General features: G+C 67.1%; 2 protein-coding genes across 3 annotated transcripts; both read left to right on the top strand.

The window, feature by feature from the left end:
- The first annotated feature begins 720 nt into the window (after positions 1–720).
- On the top strand, positions 721–23,392 carry PWWP2B (PWWP domain containing 2B). 2 transcript variants are annotated; one of them, XM_037804528.1, is made up of 3 exons: positions 721–1,112; positions 8,553–9,784; positions 22,746–23,392. In XM_037804528.1, the coding sequence occupies exons 1-3, from the start codon at positions 988–990 to the stop codon at positions 22,757–22,759; spliced, it is 1,371 nt and encodes a 456-aa protein (XP_037660456.1). In that variant the 5' UTR covers positions 721–987; the 3' UTR covers positions 22,760–23,392. The 2 variants fall into 2 exon arrangements, with proteins under 2 accessions (XP_037660456.1, XP_037660455.1); XM_037804527.1 differs by having other exon boundaries at positions 725–1,112; positions 8,553–10,089.
- On the top strand, positions 17,221–23,392 carry LOC119510286. The gene is made up of 2 exons (XM_037804529.1): positions 17,221–21,307; positions 21,858–23,392. Exon 1 carries the CDS (start codon positions 19,335–19,337, stop codon positions 20,235–20,237), a length of 903 nt encoding a protein of 300 aa, XP_037660457.1. The 5' UTR covers positions 17,221–19,334; the 3' UTR covers positions 20,238–21,307; positions 21,858–23,392.
- Positions 23,393–23,637: the final 245 nt, after the last annotated feature.

The following is a 23,637-nucleotide window of genomic DNA, read 5'->3' as shown; positions in this document are numbered from 1 at the left end:
ACGGCTCCTCAGGGACCCAGCTGGGGCTGCACCTCTTTCTGGCTCTGACTGGGTCCCCACCCCTGTGGAACTGGGGGCAGTAGGTGCCCCAAGACCCCTGGCGTTCCCTGACTCCCAGCCAGAGAGGTCAAGCGACGCTGTGGCGGCCCTGTCAATCCCGGAGGCACCAGAGGGTGCAGCTTGGGAGAGGCGGGCAGGCGGGGCCCCCAACCCAGCACCACCCGGCTTTCCAGGGGTCGTCTGGCTTGGAGTCAAGGTCCCCGTTGCTGGCGAGACCCCGTGGAGCGGCCGGATCCGGGGCCCCGAGCCGATGTGGGGTGCGCGGGGGCTTTGACCAGGCCGAGGTCACGGGGGAGCCAAGCCCGGCGGGGATCTGCCAGGGCGGGCGGTGCCCCCCTCAACATTCCCCAGGGGCCGGGCTGCGTGCCCGGGGAGCCCCGCTCTCGGGGAGCCAGCTCTTTCCGTTGCATCCCGCGCCTCTGGTTTCCCGGGCTACCCGGGACGACGCGCCGGAGACCCCCAGACCGGGTCACTCTCCCCGACCCTGGAGCCGGACCCCCAGGTGCCCAGGACGGCCCCGAGCCGGACGCGCGGCCCCTGGTCACCGAGCCCGCAGGGGTGGCCCCGTGCCCGCAGACCACGCGCGGCAGGGCGCTCTCGGGAGCGCCCTCCACGCCCCGCGCCCCCTCGGCCCTGCCCGGCCGGCTTCCTGCGGGCGCCCGGGCACTTCCTCCCGCAGAGCCGGAGCCGCTCCCGGGGCGGGGCGGGAGAGGTCCCGGGGCCCCCCGAGCGTCCCGCGGCTCCGGGAGATGGCGGCGCCCCCCACCCCGCGCGCCGCGGCAGAAGGGCCCCGGGGGTGACCCCGCGCCCCGGCCCCGCGGCAGAACGGCCCCGGGAGCGGAGCTTTGTGACGTCAGCCCGGCGGCCGGCGCGTCACGCGCGGGGCTGACCCGGCGGCGGGGCGGGCGGCCGGGACGCGCGGGGAGCATGGAGCCGCGGGCCGGCTGCCGGCTGCCGGTGCTGGTGGAGCGGGTGGTCAACGGCGCGCTGCTGGTGTCCCTGCGCTGCGGCGAGCGCAGCTTCTCCGGGATCCTGCTGGACTGCACGCAAAAGTGAGCCGCCGCCGCCCGCGCGGGTCCGGGAAGTTGGCGGCGCCCGGGGACCCCGCCGCGCCCTCCGCGGCGCCCGGGCTTGGGGCGCGCCGCCCGGGAGGGGAACGCAGCGGGTCGCCAAGTCGGCGCGACTTTGCGCGGAGGGGGAACGGGGGCCCGGGGGCGCCCGCCTGCTCCGGGCCGGGCCGAGGGGGGCCGGGGCGCCGGGTCCGCACCAGGGCGGGGGGCGGAGCCGCGGGTCCCCGGTGTCCTCGCGCGTCGCCGGCCCCGCCAACTCCCGCAGGTCCGCCGCAATTAGCGCACTTTTCTTTGTTCCGAGGCCCTGCTGAACTCGGCCCGCTTGGCGAGGGGGCGCGGGGCGCCGCGGGCCTGTCCCATCAGGTACTCGCGGGGGGCAGGGGGCGCGCGGCTGAGCCACGCTCCGGCCCCCCACTGAGGTTTGGATTCAGGGCAAGCAGTCGACCCAGGGCGGGGTTCAGAAGCCGCCTCGGGGCAGCGGCGCGGGGACGGGGGAGTGGGGGGGCGAGGCGGCACGAGTTGTGGGGCTCCTTGGAGCGGTGCGGGGGTCCTGGCGCCCGCCACAGGGGAGGCCGGGATCGCACCTGTGCCCCGCGCTGCAGTGACTGCGGGCTGCGAGGTGAGTCTCCTGGATACAGTCACATGGCAATGAGCTGTCGCCGCCAGATAAATGATTAGGCATTAATCAGACCCAGCGTGTCCGGCCCTCCCTGAGCCTTCCCTGAGCCTTCCCTGAGCTGGAGGCAGTAAATGGCCGCCAGGCCGAGGGCCCAACTTTTCCCCTCAGCAAAGCCCAGATTCTGCTCCTGGTCTGAGGGGAGGAGTCCGCTCCCGGGACAACCACCCTGTTGACATTATGTCTTCCTTAGACGTGCCAGGAGCCGTTTGTGCAGCAGTCATGTAACCTAGCTGATGGCCTCCCACGGGACTGTCCCCTGCCCTAGGTTGTCTCCCGCGGGAAGCGCTCGGTGGGACTGAGTGACCCTCTAGGCTGCAGCAGTGACCTGGGGGCCCCGAGCGCTGGGAGCTGGGGAGGTGCCGTCCCCCGCTGAGGCTGCCACTTCCTGCCTCGGCAGGGCTGCCTAGGCCGGGCCTGTTCCTGGGACTGAGCACCCACCCTGCCAGCCCCCCACCTCCCCACCAGCCTTGCCTCCCTGGGAAGGGGGTGCTTTCTGGGCTCCCCGGCAGGGGAGGCGGCAGTGGTAAGAGGAGCAGGCCCTCCTCCCCCCTCCTCCCCCCTCCTCCCTCTCCGCCCGCACCCGGGCCCCCCCTCCTTGAGGAGGGTTCCTAACCTGACTGGGGGGTTCCTGTGCCCCTCCAGGAGGAAGCAGACCCGGGCCTAGCTGGGACCCCGGCTCCCGGCCTGGGAACTGGCAGCTGTAGGGAGCGTGGGCGTCAGCCCTTCCATGGCCCTGCTCAGCAGAACCGGAGCCCAACCGGAGCTGGAGCCAGAGCCGGGCCGGGCAGTGGGCAGGGCCCCGCTCCCTCTAACTGACCCGCAGAGACACTGCAGACACCCCGGCTCCTTGCCTGCCCCCCAGGGCTCGGGCTGTACCTTCTCCTGCTCCCCACCCTTCGCTGTCTTCACCCGGATTCGCCGTCTCCGGCCTCACAGTGTTAGGAGCCGCAGTGTGCGTTTGCGGCCCAGTACTGCAGGGCCCAGGGCCGGCTGGTCCCCAGGGGCTGCCTCCCCAGCACGTCGGTGTTTCCTTTGGCCAAACAGAGCCCAGAGGCCGAGGGGCTGTCTCTCGGGGCCGGGGCAGCGGAGGCCCAGTCCCCAGGCTGGGTGTCAGTTGGCAGGGAAGAGCTGGGAGCCTCGGGGGAGCCCCGGGGTGGTGGGCTCTGCTGGCTCAGCCCGGGGCAGAAGGCCATGCCTGCCGGGACACAGGCTAGCAGCTGTCACCATCCAGACCGCCTCCTAGGTGGGCCGAGGTGCCCAGCACCCGACCCGGCACGTGCGTGGCCCCCCTTGTGGACTGGGACAGCCCCCCGGGGGGCTGCTCAGAGGACCCCCAGGCATCTCTCCTGGCAGCTCCAGTTCAGGGGGCCAAGGCAGGGCCAAAATCCCGGGTTGGGACATTCGTCCATGAAAGTAATCGCAGGCCAGGGTGGGCCCACTGGGAGACAGGCGTCACCCCCGTGCACCGGGAGGAGGGCTCTGTCGGGGGGAGGGGGGCAGGTGCTGGGGCCTCACGGTGGGTGGGCTGCACCTTAGCACCCTCAAGCTGCACCTGGCGCTGCTGAGCTGCCGTGTGATCTGCTCCTCAGCGTCTGAGTCTGGCTCATGTAGACGTGTGTTTATTGAGTGCCTACTGTGTGCCAGGAAGTGGGCATGCTGCTGAGAACGGAGACTCCTTCCAAGGCAGCACGGCACCACGACCCAGGCCTTCCCGGGACCTGATGGGTCCGGCTCTCTGGGGCTGGTGCAGGCAAGGCCTGGTCTCCTGGTGTCTGGGGAGCGCCTCTGGTTGAGGACTCAGGGGGGGCCGGGCTGAGGGGGCCCCAGGACAGCGAGGCCCCGAGCAGGGCACGGCTGGTCTACCACCAGCGGGAAGATGGGAGGCGGCTCCCCACCGGGCCTGGCCAGGACCCCTCGGCTGGGGCTTCTCCCTCATCCCCGTTTGTTGCCCAGGTCACCACCAGAATGCAGGTTCCAGGGCCCTCTGCAGGACAGCAGCTCAGGAGGCCGGGGGCTGGGCTTCTGTGACCTGCACCCACCCCAGGGGGTTTGGGGCAGCACTGGATCCTTGCCAGGCCAGGAGTCCCCACCCCCACTCGTCCCTGAGCGAGCTCCCTGCCCCGGGCCCCGTCCAGGTGGACGCCCCGCCGGCAGTGGCTGCTCCTGGGATGGTTGTCTCACAGTCAGTGTGGCCTGCCCGGGGCAGCAGTCGCCACGGGAGGGGACCTGGTCTCCTCGGAGGTGGCACCTGAGCGAGTCAACAGGGTGTGGAGGGGTGGGACCTGCTCGAGCTGTGTGCTACCAGGGCAGTGCTGATGTGATCTCTGAGCCAGTGCTCCTGGCTCCCCACTGTCCCTGGAGATCTGGGGTCAGCACCATGGGGAGGGGCCGCTGGCGCCCCAGGCCCCTGTCTGCTGGGGTGATCCCGGCCTCCATACCATGAAGCGGCCTGGCAAGCCGGCCCTGTCTTTCCAGCACGGGGGGCCCCTCCTGCCCTTCCTGCCCCTCCCTCAGGGCCCAGCGCTGCAGCTGCCTGTCTGTGGGATGGTGGGACAGACGGCTGTTTATTTTCTAAACCAGCCCTGGGGTGTTTGGACAGGCCCGTGCTGGGGCTGCCAGGCTGGGCAAGCGCAGGGTGCCACCTTCTCCAGGCCCGGGCCCCAGACGGGCTGCAGGCTTCTGCTGGGGGCGACGGGGAGTAGCAGGCTGGGTCCCCGTCACAGGACGCCTATGGGGGAGGTCAAGCAGCTGAGGACACAGGAGGGCGGGCAGGAGGCCACCGTTGGCGCCCACAGCCTCTCGGGGCTGGGCCCGTGGGCCGGGGCAGCAGGTGGAGGAACCACCAGCGAGAGGCTGGTGGGCCGTAGGGCCGGGGTCCCCCTCCAGGGCTGACCTCAGGCAGGCCTCAGCCGCTCCGGGGGCCGGGTACATGGTGTGGGTTCAGGCCCAGCCCCTGGCACCTCCCGGAGCACCGAGGCCGTGCCTGCTTCCCCCTGGGCTGAGGGTGGGCCTCCGTGTCCCGGGGGCTCCCAACGCTGTCCCCTCAGGGGTGGTGCTCTTTGGGGGTTTCTGGTCTGGCTTCTCCTTAGAGCCTCATGGTCAGCTCTGCCTCAGTTTCCCTGGTCTTCTCTCCAAACCCGGGTATTGCTCTGTCCCCCACAAGGATGCAGTGTGGAGTTTGCTTCCCGGCCCCCCTGGGGAGTCACCCCTGGTCCCTGTGGTGCTGCCCACCTGCCTTCTTTCCACCCCAAGGCTGTGCTCAGCTCTGGACGGCCCAGCACAGCCAGGCAGGGAGAGGGGTGGTGGGCACAACCCCTGGGCCAGCCAGACCGGTCTCCCTGGCCCCGGGGCCCTGCCCAGCCCCTCCCTGCCCAGCCCCACTTCTGCCCGGGAGCTGCCTGAGCCGAGGTGTCGCCTGGGGAGCACTGCCTTCGGCCCCGGGGGGTGGGCACGCAGCCTGGCATGGCAGGGAGGGGAGAGCCTCCCTGAGGGGGTTGGCCTTGTGGATGGACCAAGGACTGCCTGGTGGCTTCCAAAAGACCCGTGTCCTTGTGCCTGAGGTCCCAGTGGACCCCTGCCCTTGTTGGGAGCCCGTGGAGGTTGTCCCACTTGGGACAGGTTGCCAAGGTCCTTCCCAGGGAGGGCCGCTGGGCCGACAGGGTCTCGGTGCCTCTGGGGATCGCAGAGCTGGGACTCGGAGACCTGAGTGTGAATCCTGCAGGACCCCCAAGAAGCTCCTGGCTCCGGCCAGGACCCTTGACATCCCTCAGCCTCCCTGTCTCATCTGCTATGTGGAAACGTGGCTGCAGCTGCTGGGACATCTACACATCCCACAGGCTCCTTAAAGGGCCCTGGGAGTGAGGTCCTGAGGGAGCCCCAGCCCGGCACCCACTCTGAGGCTGGGTCTGCACTGGGAGTTCTCCCCAGGCCTGGGAGGGAGCTTTCCCGGCACTGCTGACCCACCACGCGTCACGGGTGAGCCCTGACAGGGCCGCGGCTTGGGGCAGGGGGCAGGAATTAGGCACCCGGCCAGCCAGGGCGCAGCGTGCAGAAGCCCCATGGGCCGAGGGGCACACAGAGTGGGGCGGGGGCTCGCCCGCTTCCTGGGCCTGGGGCTGGCGCTGGCTGGCGGGCGGGTGCTGTGGCTCGAGCCAGGCTGCTTCCGAGTTCCATCTGCCAGGCCTGTGGGCGGGGGTGCAGGCCCGGCCCACCCAGGGACCCGGTGACGCCAGCTCTGGCGCAGGCCGGGGCCGGGCCTCTGGCCAAGGGCCGTGTGTGGGCAAACAGGCCGAAACCTGCCCGGACTGGGGGTGCCATGGCTCCCAGGAGGCTCAGGGCCCCTCTGCCCCGGGCAGCTGAGCAGGGTCCGAGGAGGCTGCAGGGGAGGTTGCCCAAGCCCCGCGGTGCTGGGGGCTGCTCTCCGAGGGTCCGGGAGCCTGCGGTGGAGGGCCTCGCTTCACTCCTTGGGGCCTGGCACCCTGGGCTCCTGCAAGGCTGCATGTGCCAGAGCTGGGGGTGGGGTGGTCAGCAGCCAGGGCAGCGTCCAGCAGGAGGTGGGCAGTGCCCCTGGCTCAGGCCCCGGGCTGCCTGGCGGCCCCTGCAGACACAGGTCTGGGCTCGGGCACACACTCGGGCTTTCTGCAGAAGCGAGGACGCCTGGAGCGCGGGGTCGGTGCTGGGGGCGGCCTGCCTCTGTGCTCGCCCGGGGCAGGGGTCCCCGGGACAGGAGCCCCTGCGTTCGTGCAGCCCCAAGTGGGTCAGGTCTGCGTGGCTGCCGGGCCCCCCAGGCGGTCCCAGGCACTCTCCCACCCCCTCTCTCCCCCCAGTTAGGGGGTGACAGTGCCCTCCTGGAGGAGCTGCACCCCCTGCGTCCAAGGTCAGGGCAGAGCGCGCGTGTCTGGGGAGGGCAGGTGGCAGAGGCCCTGGGCTATGCTGAGCTTTCTGGGCATTGGAAAGAAGACTGCAGCCCACCAGTGCCCACCAGCAGCCCACCCATGATGGCTGTGGATTCAGGGAGACCCCTGCAGAAAGAGGGCGCTCCGTTTGATTGGGAAAAGAAGAAAATTGACAGTCTGGTGCAATCTCGGGGCTTCTGCTGGGGGCGTCGGATGGGTGCCCACAGGGTTGGGTCCCAGCCCCGCACCCGCCTTCCCGGCTCACCTGTGTCCTCCTGGTGGCGGTAAACCCGGAAGGGGCGCCGGGCTGACCCCGCCCCCTGCCCGCTGGGACCTTCAGAGCCAAGCTGGGGACTCCTGGGGCCGTGGTGCTCAGGGCGACACATTTGAGACAGTGTCGCCACGCGGGAGGCCCCTCGCCGCCCTGGCCTCGCCTGGGGAAGGGTAAACGGAGACACCACTTGGGAACGGAAGGGGCAGGAGAGCTCGTTTTTCTTTTCTACTCTGATGCGATCAGAAAAGGAAGGTGCAAAGCTCTAAATCTTGTTTCTCCTAACTTAGCAAAAAGTCTGTTTGTGCTTCAAAAATAACCGTTTTTAGCTAAGATGGTCCTAAAAATTAATCGACAGCTGTTGATAATTGCACATTTGCTGTTGACGAAATGCATGGAACATTTGGCTTGTCACGCGTCAGGAGATGCGGGCCTTCTCCGCTCGCGCTGCGGGCTGCCCCGTAGCAAGGAGGTGGCCGCCGGGCCTTGGAGGGCAACCCGCCGCTCGGGGTTGCTCGCCAGGAGCCCGTGTGTGACACAAGACCTTGGGCGCCCGCCTTGCTGCGGGGGACCCCACCCCCCAGCCCCGGGTCCTACAGTGGTGGCCGCCGGGTCGGGGGCTTCGCCCAGCGCCTCTGGAGAGGGGGGCTGAGCTGGGCCGGGCCTCTCTGGGCTGGGGGAGCCCCAGGGAGTCCCAGGAGGGGGCCTGGGGGCCTGGGGGGTCTGGGGTGCTGGGGAAACCCAAGGGGCTGGGGAGTTGGGGAACCTGGGGAAACTCAGGGGGGCCTGCAGAAACTTGGGGAGCTGGGCAAGCCCCAGAAAGGGGGTTGAGGAGTTGGGGTATCTGGGGAGGGCTGGGGGTGACTCAGAGGGGGCTGGGGGAGCAGAGGGGTGGTGGCCGTGGGTGCTCCTGAGGGGTGGACACTGCTTCTGGTGGTGCTCGCAGGGCCAGCAGCCTCGTGGGTGCAGCCCCTGCTGGGTGAAGGGCCTGGCTCCACTCCCCGTGGGCGCCCGGGGCAGCAGGGCTGCGGCTGGTGGAGCCCCTCGGGGTCTTGGCTTCTGCACTTCCAGAAGCCTGTGGCCTTCCCTGAGCCACCCCCTGCCCGCACTGGGCCAGCCCGGGGGTTCTGGGCCTAGGGGTCCAGCAGTGCCCCTCCCAGGCCTGTCCTGTGGTGTCCGGGGCCCTGGAACTGAGAACCTTCCCGTGGGCGCACATCGGGGGGTAGGCGGCCTGCCTGACACCCCAGTCTGGAATCTCCTCTGAGCCCCCAGCACCTAGGCCCCCTGGGGCCTCGTGCCTGCATGTGAGGTCCTAGAAGCTTCCAGCTGCACCCCCGGGACACTCGGGGCCTCTGTCAGCCGAGTGACGTGGGCACAGTGCCTGCCCCACACCTGGTGACGCTGGCGAGCTCACCTGGGATGCCCGGTGTTATATTTTACCTGTTTACAGGGAGGAGGGGGTATTTGCCTCTGTTCAAAAGTCCTGAAATGCTGCACCCTCCCAGCCCCTTCCCCAGGCGGGTGCCGAGGCTGGTGGCTCCATGCCTGACTGTCCCTTTCTGTCTCCACGTTGCCAGGTCTGGCTTCTTCGGCCTGTCCCCGCCAGCTCGGCCACCCAAGGCGGAGGGACCCCCTGCCAATGGTCGCCCTGGCCCGGCTGCCGAGGAGGAGGATGCAGACACCACGCAGCCGCAGACGGGCTCCCCGCCTCCCCTCGACGGCGACCAGTTCCCCGGCCCGGAGCCACCCCTGCCACTCCTGTCGCCGCTGCCAGCCGGAAGCCTGCCCCCGCACCCGCCGTACTTCCAGGGGGCCCCCTTCCCACACCCGCTCTGGCTGAGGAGCACCTACAACCAGTGGGTGCCGCAGCCCCCGCCCAGGGCTGTCAAGCGGACGCGCCGGCGCCTGCCCCGCAGCCGCGACCCGGGGCGCCTGGCGCTGAGCCCCATCCTCCTGCGGCCCCGCCAGGTGCTGTGCGCCCGCTGCAAGCGCACCCCGAGCCCCGAGGACGCCGCCCCCCAGGCCCCCCGGAGGCCCGACCGCGAGCCCGGGAGGCGTGAGGGCCCCGAGGGCAATGCCCCCGCCATGCGGAGGAGCAAGCGGCCGCGGCGGGAGGAGGCGCAGCCGCGGGGGGCCCCGGTGCCCCGGTCCCCAGCCATCAAGATCTCCTACAGCACCCCGCAGGGGGAGGGCGAGGTGGTGGAGATCCCCCCGCGGGTGCTCGGCTCCCTGGAGCCCTTCTGCCCACCGCCCACGCCGCCCAGTGGGGACCGGGATGCCATCCCCAAGCTGAAGCTAGCACGGCCGCTGCGCCCTGGGCCCTCCCTGCCGCCCCCCAAGATCCGCTTGAAGCCGCGCCGTTCAGGGGCCAGCGAGTGCCAGCCGGTCTACAGGGCCGAGCTGCTGCCAGAGCTGAACGGTGCGGGTGGCGCAGCCCGGCACAGGGTGGCTGAACTGTCCTCGGGCAGCTCTGGCGAGGACGACGAGCTCGGGGGGCTCCCCCAGGCGGGGCATGGCCAGGACGGCCTGGCTTTCCTCATCAGCTACCCGAAGAGGACAGCGGACTCCACCAGCGAGTCGGGGTGCAGCAGCGACAGCCTGGAGGAGCCCAAGTTGTCGTGCTCGGAGGTGGCCTCGCCAGACACGCACGACCTCCCTCCTGGCGATGAGGCACCCATGGCTGCCGCATCCACGTCCGGAGGCACGTGCCCACCTGTCCCGCCCCTCACGGTCAGGCTGCACGCACAGAGAGTGCCCCCGCGCCTCCCCGCGGATGGAAGGGCTGTGGCCGTGGGGGATATCGTGTGGGGTAAGGTTCATGGCTTTCCTTGGTGGCCCGCGCGTGTGCTGGATGTTACTCTTGGCCAGGAGGAGGACGGGGCACCTTCCTGGCAAGAAGCAAAAGTCTCATGGTTCGGTTCTCCAACTACATCATCCCTGTCCGTTTCACAACTGTCCCCCTTCTCTGAATTTTTCAAACTGAGATTTAACCGTAAGAAGAAGGGGATGTATCGGAAAGCTATAACTGAGGCCGCACATGCCGCGCGACACGTAGCCCCAGAAATAAGGGAGCTGTTAACGCAGTTTGAAACATAACTTTGGTTCCCCGACAAGGTGAGTATGGGCCGGTTGGGTGCGTCCTCCGAGCCGTCCCCGAGCTCGCATCTGCGCTGTGGCTGTCCCTCGCTCCGGACCCTGCAGCCCAGGGGCCAGGAGGTAGCCAGGGAAGCCAGGATACCCCTCAGCTCCCTCGTGGGGCTCCAGCCACCCAGCTCGCTGCTCCGAGGTGGCCGTCAGGAAAATCTTCTGTCTCCCTGACGTCACCAGAGATTTGTGATGTGAAAAGAGCTGTTTTTATAGTGGGTCAGTCAGCCTCCTCAGCTTGTTCAGAGAACAAAGCTAGTTTGTGCTTTGTGGCCATTTTTCAAAGCAAGTGTAAGAGATTTAACTGCTCTCTTAGCCTTTGGGAGGAAGGGCTGGGGAAAGGCGGAGGGCGGGGAGAGCACAGGGTGGCGGCTCCGCCTTCTGGTGCCATTTCGGAAGGAGCCTGCCCCTCTCTCCCAAAGGTGGGAGCTGAGGCATCTTCTGCCCCCACACGTGCCCTCTGGGGGGCTTGACCTTGGCATGGAGGGGGAAGGACACTGTGAGCTTCTGACCCTCTGGCGAGGGTCCCGCAGGTCCCATGGGTGGCCTGGGGTCCCTGGAGCCAGCGCAGTCTCCGCTGTCATCTGCTGGCATCATGGTACCTGCAGCCACCTGCACTGGCAGGTGCCCGGGCTCTGGAGATGCTCTGGAACCTGTCCCTGGGGCGGCGTCTCAGGCTCTGCCCCTCACCCAGGGGGAGCTTCATTGAGCCTCTAGCCGGACGCTTTAAACTGATCCCCCAGGTGTCGGGGCAGGTGGCACCACGTGGCGTATCCATGGAAACGTGCGAGGGGCCCTTCTCACCGACAGCCCCCCAGCTCAGGGCCCTTCTCACCGACAGCCGCCCCCCAGCTTGGGGCCCTGGCCACGGGCCGTGTCCACGAGGCCACTTGCTTTGGAGGGGACGGGCTGGGAAGCGGGTTGGGGTCCTCTCCTGGGGGGCAGCCTGGGGCACTTGGAGGCCCTGCATCCCCTGCCAGTCCTCCCGGCTCTGTGGTCTGGTGCCCACCCCGCAGAGCAGAGATTCGGGAAGGGGGTGGTGACCGTACCCCAGGACGAGAGCTGCATCCACCCGCCCAGCTGGGCCTCTGCTTTTTCCTTGGTGACTGTCAGGCGACCTTCCTCCTGGGCCCCTTGTTCACCCACCTGTGTGGCCTCGAGGTTTCTCAGGTGACAAAACTCCAGTTCCTCCTCACCTGAGGCCTTAGCAGGGTGTGGGGTGTCACGGGAGTGCCCTGCACACTGGGGGCCGCGGGGAGAGGGGCAACAATGAGGGGCCGCTGTTGGGACCCGCTGTCCCCAGAGCCCAGGGGTCGTGGGCAAGCACCTCTGGGCGGCTCTGCCCCACCTCCTCCCACGTCAGGGCACCCCGAGGGGCCCTTCCCAAGCCTGGCTCCGCCGTCCACTCCCCACTGCCCAGGTGCTGCCTGCCCTCGGTTCTGGGGCCCTTGGTGCTGGGGCGGGGGGTGTAGGTGTGTTCGAGGGTGTCTGGGTGTGGGTACACATGTGCACAGGCCGGCTGTGCACGGCGACTGTCGGGAGTGAGGGCCTTGGGGCGCCCGCAGCTCACCTGATGGGGAGCGGGGCAGGGGTGTGGAGACGAAGGGCACTGCCCCCTTGGGTCCCACAGCGTCTCTGGCCATGGCCCCACCAGGCTGCGGCCGCCCCTGCTGGGCCCGGGTGCTCTCCCGGGCCCCCCACCTCGACCCTCTTCCTTTGTCCTTGGCCGGGTGTGGGGCGGCCTGGGTGACGCGGCACCACCACCCCTGTCAGGCCTGGCCCACCCGTCTGCAGATCCAGGAAGGTCGTGGTCCTGGGGGACTGGTCAGACATGGGGGGACACAAGCCCCCGCCGCTTCAGCAGGCTTTGGGAACGCCTCGGCGAGGGGCTGGCAGGGAGCCTGAGGCTGGGCGAGCGCCGGCTTTGTTTACCAGGAAGCAGAAGGAGAAATGTCACCCGACGGGTTTGCGGGCTGCGGGGAACTGGTGCCTCCCACACAGGCTGCTTTCTGGGCGGGCCGGGATACACCGTGCTGCCCCCCACTGCGAGGGCTGCGGAGGCACCCCAATATCCCGGGGGAGCTTGGGGTGATGGATCCTTTCAGCACCAAAGCACCATGAAGCTTTACCCGAGTGTTTTAGTTTTTATTTATGAATATTAAAGCCCCTGAGCTGGGTCCAGGCAGCCAGGCCATGAGTGCTCAGCTGGGCAAGCTCGGGGTTCCCTGCACCCTGTGGAGCCCCCTGAGACCGAGGTCTCCCGGCCGAGTTTGCTTGGGAGTGTCAGCGACGCTGTCAGTGGCTGTGGGCTCGGGGTCAGCCTCTCGGGGCTGCTTGTGCTCGGGAGGGCATCTGAGCACCCCACTGGGGTTGTGGGCCTGTGGGCCTGGCAGCAAGAGGGAGCTGGCACCAGAGGGGGCCGAGGTGAGGTGCTCAGGAAGGTTCTGGAAGCAGGAGTGGGGGTGTCACAGTGAGAGGACAGGATGGCTGGCAGAGGTGACCTCCTGGGGGAGGAGGTGGGCCTGGGGCCACTGGGGCTCCCGGTGGGGAGAGCCCGGAGGCTGGCATGGCGGCTGGGGCTGGGGCTCGGGCCTGCGTGGGGGGTCTGTCCTCCAGGCCCCTGGAGTCCAGGGCCGGGCTTAGGTGTGGCCCCTGAGCTGTAGCCAGGTTTCCTCGGGGTCTGAGGGTGCCGCGGGGGCGCCGGGGTCTGCCGCCTTTCAGGGTGCACGCCCAGCATCTTGTCCACTGCAGGGCTCGGGCTTGGACCCGCAGGTGGGGGGTGCTCAGAGGAGGGGCCGGGGCCTGCTGGGCGGGGGCACAGGCTGGGCCTCGTCCTGCAGATCCCCGGCAGGTTGAGTAGCGGAGGGAGGTGATCCTGTCTGTGCTGGAAGACCCCCAGCTGCTGAGCAGAGGGCGTGTGCCGGGCCAGTGCCAGCACGGGCTGGCAGGTGGGGGTGGACCCGGAGGCGAGGGGTCGAGAGTGGGGCACGGGGCTGGGGCCAATGGGGGGCCTTGGCAGGGAGGGAGGCAGGGTCTCCTGCCCAGTGCGCGGACTGGAGGGCCACAGGAGCGGGCAGTGAGGGGACCCTCTGACTGAGGCCCAGGTGGAGAGTTGGGTCCCCTCGGGAGACTGGGGGTCGCGTCTTGGCTGGAGCCTTCGAGAGGCCGGGGGAGCCCGGGCCTGGGGTGGGGGTGACAGAGGCTGACGAGACGGCGACTGGGGGAGAGTATGTGGGGGGCGGCCTGGGCTGCTGGCCGTGCGGCGGTGGATGGGCCCAGTGTCCTGGAAGGATCCGCGGCCACACCCGGGCAGGCAGTCGGAGGAGCACACAGGCTGCTGACAACTGCCAGCTTACTTCTCCTGGGAAAATAAAGATACGAATTGGGAAAACCAGCCCTGGAGCCCCTTTGGCGCACTCGATGGGGCCTGCTCGAGTGGTTGGGGTCTGTGGGCCCCTGGAGTGAAGCGCAGTCACGCCCCAGACTGCGGCTTTCCCCGTTTAGGGCAGTGTCCTTGAGCAGTGAGCCCCGACCCAGCGTTTCTCTTTCTTGCAGCGTGAAATAAAAATGCACCTCTGTGTCTGAGCCGGTCTCTCAGCCGACTCCCCACCTCCTTTCCGTGAATCCGGGCCCTGTGTGGAGGTGGTAATTATTTTGTTCCAGAAGGAAACGCGGCCTGTCGTTCCAAGGCTGCCTCAGGGGCCTGTCCCCGGCCGTCCTGGCTCCTGGCGGCCTGCCTGCCCTGCGGCCCCGGAGAGCCAGGCCCCGAGCGGGCACCCACCACGGGGCTGGCAGGGCCTGCGCCGGAGGCACCTGGGTGTCCTCAGCTGCTCTTCCAGGGAACTCGGGGGAGCCTGGGATTCGGGGTACTTCTCGAGCACGGTGGGAGAGAGCTGCTGGCCGCCCCCGGCCACTGCGCCTTCAGGGGCACGTGCTGCCCACCCTCTGGGGAGGGGCCTGAAGGGCACGGAGGGTGCCCGCCAGCAGCTCGGCGCCCTCGTCTGTCCCTGCACCCACCACGCAGGCTCCCCTTCCTTGCCCACGGGCCCCGTGCACCTGGACAGGACACCTGCCGGGGTCAGAGGGTTGGGGGCACACGGGGGCCCTCGGGGAGGGCAGGGCCATCGTGGGCCTTCCTTCCCGGCAGCCCCAGCGCCCGGGAGTTGGTGGGAGACGTTGACCAAATGCTAGAAACAGCCATGTTTTCCGTGCACGGGTAACTTTGCTCCATGTTTCTGACTGGTGGATTCTTTGGCTCGTTTCAGTGTTTTTTCTCGTTTTTTGGCCTTTTGGTGTTTCCCTTTGTCTCTTCGTTGCCGTACGTTTGGTGGTTTCGTAGCTGAAACCTTTGGGTTCCTGTTCCTGGGGAAATTGAACTAAAACCAGTAAACATAAATGTCTTAGGCCTCAGGAATTCGCCCAGTTGTCGGCCGTGGGGGCACTGGCCTAAGCCTGTTGGCAGGGATGAGGAAGGGTCCCTGCCCTCATGAAGCCCCAGGGACAGACGCAGGCCCAGGACACACACTTGGGGTGCCCCAGGGTTTGTGCTTAAACAAAGGAAGCAAGTGGGGGAGCATTGGGAGGGGCATGGGGTGGGTCAGGGGGAGTCACCAGCTGAGGCCAAGGGTGGAAGGAGCTGGTTGGGCCAAAACATGGGTGGGAAGTGGGGACACACCGGGCTGAGGGAGCCCCAGTGCTGGAGGGAGCGGAGGGAGGGGAGGGGGATGGGGGGGGAAGGCCCCATCCTCTGGGAAGGAGGGCCTAGGTCTTCAGGTCTGCTACATCCCAGTAAGGAGCTTGAGTTTTTTCCAAAGTTCAATGGTAAACCATTAACGTGTCTCTTGTTTTGGTTTGCTTTACCTTATTTTGGAAAATGTCAAACATACGCAGAAGTGGAGGGGAGCCTGTGAGGAGCCCCCGTGCCCATCAGCTTGCACACCTGTCGGCAGGGGCCTACTGGTGCCTTGTGTACCCCACACCCGGGCCCCCCATGGGCCCCCTCCCCCAGCCTCCCATCGAGTGTCCCACTTCCTGCCCCCCCGTCCCCTGGGACCCCCTGCCTGTCCCCCAGGAAAGTGAGTCTTTAGTGGCCCCAGCAGCAGCTCCAGCTTCCCTACTCTGTCTGAGTCAGGTGGGAGGGGCCGGGGCAGCTGAGACCAGGCCCCCTGCAGGGTGCCCAGGCCGGCCGTGGTCAGGGACAGGGATCTCCCACCCAGAAGGAGCCCCTGGAATAAACAGGGAATGGGGGTGCCCAGTGGCCGGACTGGGAGGGGAAGTGAGCAGGGGCAGAAGCGTTCATCTTTTTCCGAGGGCCACTGTCCTTGCCCGGTTGACAGGAGAGGGAAGGGGTGGCCCCTCCCGCCTGCGGGTTTCCGGAATGCTGAGACTCCTCGGGGGCTCTGAACCCCTGCCCGGCAAGCTGTGGAAACTGCACGCTGAGGGATGCAACGGCTTGGCCAAGGCAGGACCAGCTGGCACCATGTGCCACAGGCCGCGGGGCAGGGCGGACGCCGCGTGACAAGTGGCCCTCGTCGGGAGGCTGCAGGCCGGGTGCGGCTGAGCAGGCCTCCGTGCTGCTGTGCGGCGTGCTTGAGCTCGCCGCGGAAGGCGCTGGGCTCCGGAGCCGGGCACCAAGGCCCACGATGGCCCGTTCCAAGGACGATCTGCGCAGATGGATATTTCACGTTTCCAAAGGTCGTGTTGAGGAAAGAGACTTGTACGGTTTTAATGGTCTCCCGGGGCTTTTTGCTTCTTTGCAGTGAAGCGTGGCTGCCTTGGACTAGAGCCCCCTTCAAATCCTAAACTGGTCCATTTAAAAGGGGGTGGGATTTGACAACTGTCAGCAAGGCAGCTGAGGTTCTGGCTCTAGTTCTGGTCTCTGCAGAACCTTCCAGATGGTGCCACCTCCAGACAGGCCTTCTGTGCAGCCCCTGGAAATCCTTCAGGGGTCGGAAGGGACATCCCAGCGGTCATGGGTACACAGAGATGGCCACCCCAGGATTCTAAAGCCAGACCCCTGCCCGGTGTGGGTGCCCGCCCTGGGCACTGGCTCCAGCTGGGTGGTTTGTCAGCCCGTGGGGAGGTGGCATAAGTGTTGGGTGGGGGTCAGACTGCATTTTACAATCCCTCCCCCCCAAAAAATGAAAAGACAGAAAGGAAAAGGCTGTTTCCAGGAGCATGTTGTGCCGGCGAGCGTTTCCCACGAAGGGCCATTTGTTTCGTTGTTCAGTGTCTGCAAGTCTGGGGTCACCACTGGCAGAACCGAGTGTCAGCAGCTGTCAGCCTCAGATGTGCTGCTGTGTGGTGTGTGGTTGAGGGGTCACCGCCAGGCCCTCAGCGGGTCTGCAGGGTGGGGTGGGGTCAGGCAGGGGGTCGTTACCCCAGGATGCTGCCTGGATTCCCTGCACGTTGGAAAGCGTGTGCACTGACCGGGCTGTTGCCGCATGGGGGGTCCCCAGATGGTGCTCAGAGGAGGAGGCCCCTCAACTGTGTCAGGCCTCACATCCCACCTGCTCAGCCCCCAAGGGAGTTGGTACATAGTGGATCCTCCCTTGTCTCCGGGGGTCCAACTGTAGAACTGAAATGTAACCATGTGCAAGTCTCCCGACACGCACACACATGTACACACGAGCACGTGCTTGCACTCACCCAGCACACGTTCAGTTTGCTAGAGCTGCTGGAATACAATATACCAGAAATGGAGTGACTTTTATAAGGGGGGTTTATTTGGTTACAAATTTATAATTCTAAGATCATTAAACTGTCCAAGCTAAGGCATCAACAAGAGGATACCTTCACTGAAGAAAGGCCGATGGCGTCCAGAACACCTCTGTCAGCTGGGAAGGCACATGGTTGGCGTCTGCTGGTCCTTTGCTCCTGGGTTGCGTTGCTTTCAGCTTCTGATTCCAGTGGCTTCTCCTTAAGTGTCTGTGGGTCTCTCTTAGCTTCTCCGGGACAAACTTGGGGCTTCATCTCTTAGCTTAGCATCTCCAAACATCCTTCTGTCTGCATCTCAAGCGTCTGGGTCTGTGTCGGCTCTGAGCTCTTCTCTCCCTGAGCTCTCTTAAGGACACCAGTAAACTAATCAAGATGCACCTTGAATGGGTGGGGTCACATGTCCATGGAAATAATATAGTGAAAAGGTCCCACCCACAATGGGTCTGCCCCCACAAGAGTGGATTAAAAGAGTGTGGCTTTTCTGGGGTACGTAACAGCTTCAAACCGACACACACGTGCCCGCACACACTCTCACCCATGGAATTTAACAGACTCTGCCCTGTGGGTGCCTGAGCCACGGGGCGGCTGTGGGCTGGGGTCGGGCTGTGCCCTGGGCGGGTGCCGTAGTTGGACTGCGCTCCCCAGGGGGATCCGTTCAAACCCCAATCCTCGTTACCTATGAACATGGCCTATTTGGAAACGGGGTCTGTGCGGATGGTTGCAAGTGAAGAGGGGCTGTGCTGGGTGGCCCCAACCCCGACGGCCATCCCAGGAGAAGGGGGAATTGACACGGGCCCAGGGAGAAGGTGGGAGACGAGGCGGTGGTGACGCGGTGCTGCCACAGCCGGGACGCAGGGGTGGCCGGGAGCCTTAGGAGTGGAAAGAGATGGGGGGGCCCCCTTGGAACTTCCAGGGGGCACGGCTCTGCCCACCCCATCTCGGACCTGGGCCTCTGTAACCCAGAGACGATGGATTCTGTCGTGCTGAGCCCGTTTGTGGGGCTGGGACGGGGTCGGACCTGAGGCTGCACCCCTGGGACCCTACGTGACCTTTTTTGGCCCGTGACCCCTGAGCCTCAGCTCCTTCCCTGTAAACGGGGGCGGTGAGGCCCCCGCCAGCTTGCTGGCACGATTGGAAACAACCCCAGGCAGCGTGCGGCTGGGACGGAGAAGTGCCCTGCCCCGAGGCCCGGCTGCAGCGGGACGGAGCCGGGGGTCACGTCGCTGCTGTTCTCTGATCAGGAGGCCTTCCGGGCCGTGAGCGTCCTCCTGCAGGATGTTCCCGCAGCGCAGACGCCGACGAGGAAGCAGGCCGGTGTCCCTCCCTCCGTCAGCAGGAGGCCCCCAGCCGCGCGGGGTTTGGACAGGGGCGGCTCTGCCCTCTCGCTGCCGTCCCACAGCGGACACCCCAGGACCGGCTGCCAGGTGGTGACGTGACACCCGGTCCTCCTGTCCCCCGTCCGCCCATCTTCCTGTCCTTCTGTCCTGTCCTGCCGCACACAGGCAGGTCTGCTCTCCGCCAGCGCACACGGCTCTGCCCTTGTCTGACCCTGAGGACCCAGAACCCCAGGTCAGGGGGCAACACCGAGACCCCCTCGCAGGCCATGCAGGGGCAGCACCGCCCCCCCGGCTTCCTCTTCTGCTGTCCGCTAGGATGAGGCCCCATTTATGGGGCGTCTCTGGTTCCTGGGGAGGCCGAGATGTCATGCCCTTCCCGAGGATGGCCTTCCCCGTTGAGGGGTGCATCTCCGCTGCCTCCAGAACATTCTTTCTGCTGTGATCGTCCCCACCCCCCCCCACCTCCCTACCAGTCCGCAAGCCGCCGGGACGAGCTCTGTCCTCTCCCCCGATGCGAGCAGCCAAGGCTCTGGGGGTGCAGGTTCCTGGGCCTGGCTGTCCCCCGGGGTGGGTGACACTGCTCTGGGGGGCCCTGTGGGGTCTGCCCCGGGTGCTGGCCGGCACGGGGAGGCTGAGGGTGAGTGCAGAGGTGCCCCTCCTGGCTGCTTCTGTCCCAGGGCACCCCTCGGGGACCCCCAGGAGGGAGGCATCGCTGTTGGGACGTCCCTGGGGCCAGGTCGGCGTTAGGAGTTCGTCGTGCAGGGTGGGAGCCGAGGGCAAGACAGCCTGGCGCAGGCAGCCCTCGCCGCTCCGGCAGTGACGTCCTGAAGTGGCTGCGGATGCCGCCTCGGCGCCCTCAGGCATCGCTGCTGGGGAAAGGAGGCCCCTGCGGGACGCGGTCCCATTTCACCGAGCGGCCGGTGCACCACCGGGCTCTAAGTGCGTTTTGATCAAAGGCCCCTCGTTTGTACACTTTGTCGATTGGTTCCCACTGAGCACACGGCCCGGGCCCGGACAGAGCTTCCGGGACGCCTGTGTTCCCCGAGAGGATGTCCCGGGCGTCCCGGGCTCAGGAACGCCGGAGAGCGCGGCGCTGTGCGCTGGGGGCCGTCTCGACAGCAGATCACCACAGAACACCCCGCACTGTGCAGCGCGGCACTGATGACCGGGGGGTCACGGACAAAGGTCAGTGCAGACGAGGTTGCAGACAGCATCAAGGGTGACAAGCAGGGCGGAGTTGGTTCCCAGGGTGCCGGGGTGCCTGTGCTTTCCCGCCCCCCGACCTTCGGGCAGGGTCCAGCTGGTTCCCCTCCTCTGAGCTCTCCCCGAGGTGTGCCCCGGCCTCCCTCCCAGCCCTGGCCGTCGGGGTTACGGTCACTGCAGCCGTCATGCCGTCCTCACCCTGCATGGAGCTGGACGCCCTGTGCCCCCAGCCCCTCCTCCAGGGCTGCCGGTCTCTTCCAGGACGTGATGGGGGAGTGTGGGTGCTGGGCCACGTGGCCGCCCTGTCCTGGGGGAGCCCCAGAGGGACGGCAGCGTGCAGTGTCTAGAGGGGCCTATCCCCAGGGGTCGCTGCTTGGTGGGTTCAGATATCCCATCCAGGCAGGAGGCGGCTGGGGGTGCGGGAACAAGGCCAGGCTTTTGCTTTGTGTAACTGTGTCCCTGACAAAGGGACGCACGGCCTCTCCAGCTGAGTGCTTTGCCAGACAGCGGTGCCTGAGAACAGCCAGGGTGGGCAGCGTGGTGGCCACAGGGGGCCGTTGTCCGGGCACCCCGCCAGGTCTCCCACTGACTCCACGGACAAGTGCACTGACGCATCCCGGGCCTTGCATCTCCCGTCCACTCACATGGCCTGTGGCCGGGCTGGATGCTTCTCTGGAGCACCCACTTCTTCCAAGGCTGGAGGTGGGGGGCTGCCACCTCAGGCCTGGGGCTGCAGGGGAGCATTGTGGGCCGGGAGCAGGGTGTCTCCGGCACGCCCCAGACCCAGGCTCCCTCTGCAGCCAGGAGGTGGCCAGTCCCTGGAGCTTGGGACATGCCCAGGCCTGGCCAGCAGACCCCTAGGGACGGGCTGTGACCCCCATTGCCACCGATCACTGTGGCAGCCCCTTCCTGGTCACTGGAGCCCTGAGCGCCTCTTACAGGAGTGTGGGGCTGTGCCTCCCCACCCACCCAGTGCAGGGCTGGGCCCCTCGGCGTCGACTTTGCCCCAATCCTGGGCCTCCCTGGGATGTCCCCATACACCTCCCGCCCGGGTTCTCTGCCGCCCTGAGGACGCTCCGCTGGGCAGTGACTGGGCTCAGGGCCCCCACAGGGTTCCTCACCTGTGTCCCCACAGCCGCTGCAGCCTCGTGGGGAGTGACGAGGGTGTCAAGTCCCCCCCTGGGCTCGCGTGTGCCCCCACTCCTGGGCCAGGCCCTTGCCCAAGCGCCGGCTGACCGCTGAGGTTCCACTGGCCTTAAGTGCCCACCCACCCCTGGCCTCCCGGGGCCCCGAGCGGGGTGGGCGACCTGCCGTCCCGGTCCGCCCCCTCCCCCTGGGCCAGCGGGGAGGTGTGGGGGTGGCCGTTTGGGGTCCACTTAGGGCTCCCAGCGAGCACCGGGCCCGTGTTTTATCAGATGGAGCTGGAAAAAGATTGGGTTCTTAGTCCACATGAGGTGTCCCGGATGCCGTTTCTTTTCGTTTAATTATCCCTGCCATCATTATTTGTGTTCATTTCTTCAAGTCCACTGCTGCTGTGAAGAGTGTCGTGAAATCACCTCCGTGTTTCTAAACAGAGGCTCTTAGCCTTCTGCCTTTTGATCTTTCAGTTTAGACATTATTTATGGACTGTTTTTATGGAAGATGAGCGTTTTGCCATCCTAGCCCCCAGCCCCCCTCCACACGTACACCCAAATGTGATTTTCAGTTAAATCAAGAGTGGGTGTTGATAGCTGCAGCTCGGTCTGTAGACGCTCGCGAGTACGTTTTATTTGTGCTCAGCTCCTCCATCTCCGCACGGTCGCTGTTCGCCTCGTTTGCCGTCTGCTTCCTCTGGGTCCTCCACGCTCGCTCACCCTGACCTCCTGGGGGACCAGACTCTCCCCTCCCTGCCCTGGGACCCCCAGGGACCCGCGCCGCTCTCTCTCACCGCGGTAACGAACCTCCCCCAAACTCTGCACCTTAAAACGCCGCCCTGGGTTGACCAGGCCCTTTCTCTGCTGCACGAGCTGCGGACGGGGCCGGAGCTGCTGGGCACCGGGCACCTCAGCTGGGATGGCCCGGACGGCCGAGCCCCCGACTCCCCTCCCCCCCCCTCCAGCCTGTGCCTCCTCCCGACTCGGTGGGCTCCGGGTGGTGGGGTTTCCTATGCGGCGGCCCCGGGCTCCCCGGAGTGGAAACACGGAAGCTTCCAGCCGTCTGAGCCCGGGCGGGGGCCTGCACGTGTCCCCTCTGCTGCTCCTGGTGGCGAGGAGCGTCCCCCGGGGGCAGCCTGCGCCCCGCTGGGAGGAGCACCCGGGCCTGCGCCGGCCTCGCCCCCGCCCCCGGCCTCGCCTTCCTTCCTGGGGCGCCCTCCTGGTGCTGCGCCCGGCCTGGCTCCGGCCTGCCGTGCACCGGGCCCTGGACGTCACCGGGAAATGCCCCCTCTCCCCGGCGCCGACCCCCGCTTCCTGGACGCCCACTCCCACCCTCCTTCGTCCACAGCTTCCTCCCTCGGAGCTTCCTGTGGCAGCAGCGACAGCCAGTGTGGGAGGCGCTGCCCCCTGCCCATCTCCCCTGCCCTCTGCCCCGGCCGGTGGCTGGCTGGGTGGGTGGCCCTGGTCATCCCCCCCCAGACCTCGCTGTTGGATCCCGGCCAGCTGCCTTCCCCGGAAGCTGTGCTCTGCGGGGGAGAGGGTGGCCTGAGGGTGCTGGGCCAACGGGACCCCTGTCCCTGGCCAGGTCTGCCCTGGGTGGCCCTCAGGGGGCACGTTGTCACAGAGCTGACGCCTGGGGCAGTGTCTGCTCCTACAGGGTCCCTCTCACCCACCCCTGGGAGACGCCCCATGCTGGACATCAGGCACCAGGTGGGTGGGGGCTCCGGGCTCTGTCCTGCATGCAGGAGCTGAGGGTCGTGGCTCTGTGAGGGTGTCAGTGCACCACGAGGTGCCCCCAATGCTCCCACACTGGGGACCCCTGAGTGTGAGCCCAGGCTATACGCACAGTCAGGAGCAGCCTGGAAGGACCCACAGCTGCAGGGCATTCCTGGTGTCAGCCATACCAGCATCTGAGCATCAGGGCAAATCCTACAACTGGGGTACTCGAGCCCTGGGGCCCACAGGCCATTGATCAGCAGTCGGGGGGCTGCGGCGGGGGACGGGGTGGTACTGGGAGTGTTAAGGAGGCACAGGGGCATGCAAGGGCAGGCTGTGGACACCAGGGGCAGGGGACACCGAGAGCAGGGGCTCGCAGAGCTGGTGGGGACCAGTGGCTGCAGGGAGGGTCCTTGGGCACAATGAGCCCTGGCCTGGGGGTGAGGGTCAGCAGCTGCGGGCGGGCGCACTGCCCGGCTCCCCGACCCACCACAGTAACCCCGTCTCTGCTTTCTCCGAGGTCCCTGGCAATGAGGGCACCCTGCTCTCCCGAGTGTCACCCCCTTGGGAGCACCTGGCCACGACCCCAGCCCAGTGGGGATCAGGCATCCCTCCAGCCGGCTGCTCGTGGACCCAGGCCCAGCCCGCGGCATCGGCGAGTCCTGGAGAGGAGCAGGTGCCTGGCACTGACCCGAGAAGCGCGACATCTTGGCTGAAAGTCTCTTCTGGACGTGACACTGCGGGAGCCCCCACGCGCTCGCTGCTCGCTGTGGGCTGGGGGCGTCCTTGGGGGGAGTGGGGCCTGGGACCCCCAGCTTGGCGTGGGCTGCCCCGCGGGTTTCAGGAAACCAAATTGCACGTTCGGTATTCCCCCTTCCCCAGCTGTTGGGCGAGGGGTCCCTGTGCCCTCTAGACTGGGGGGCCCAGCCCATCACCCTCACCCGCATCCGTCTCAGAGTACAGGTCCCCGGGGTGCCCAGCACCCAGCCTGCAGGGCGGCCCCGTCCCCCGAGAGCTGCCGAGAGTCCTGGGACCGCGAGGAGGGGCCGTGATCCCCTGTCCCCCTGTCGTCACCTTAAAGACCAAAAAGAAACAAAGAAAGAGAAAGAAAATTTGTCTTCTCTTTCTTTCTTCAAGCATAAAACAGAATAAAAAGAAGCCAATGAAGCTGCTGGGCGTGCGGCGCCCGAGGTGTGCTCTGTGTCCTCTGTCCCCTCCCTGTCCTCCGCGTCCTGTCGCCCGCGTCCCCCGTGTCCCCTGCATCCTCCGTGTCCCCCGTGTCCCCCATGTCCTCTGCATCATCTGCGTCATCTGTGTCCTGCATGTCCCCCACATCCCCCGCGTCCCCCGTGTCCCCCACATCCCCTGCGTCTCCCGTGTCCCCCGCGTCCCCCACATCCCCCACATCCCCC

Source organism: Choloepus didactylus, chromosome 15, assembly GCF_015220235.1.
Source record: "Choloepus didactylus isolate mChoDid1 chromosome 15, mChoDid1.pri, whole genome shotgun sequence".
Classification (NCBI taxonomy): Eukaryota; Metazoa; Chordata; class Mammalia; order Pilosa; family Megalonychidae; genus Choloepus; species Choloepus didactylus.
Note: the sequence above shows the minus strand (reverse complement) of the source record. Positions and strands in the feature narration are given on the sequence as shown.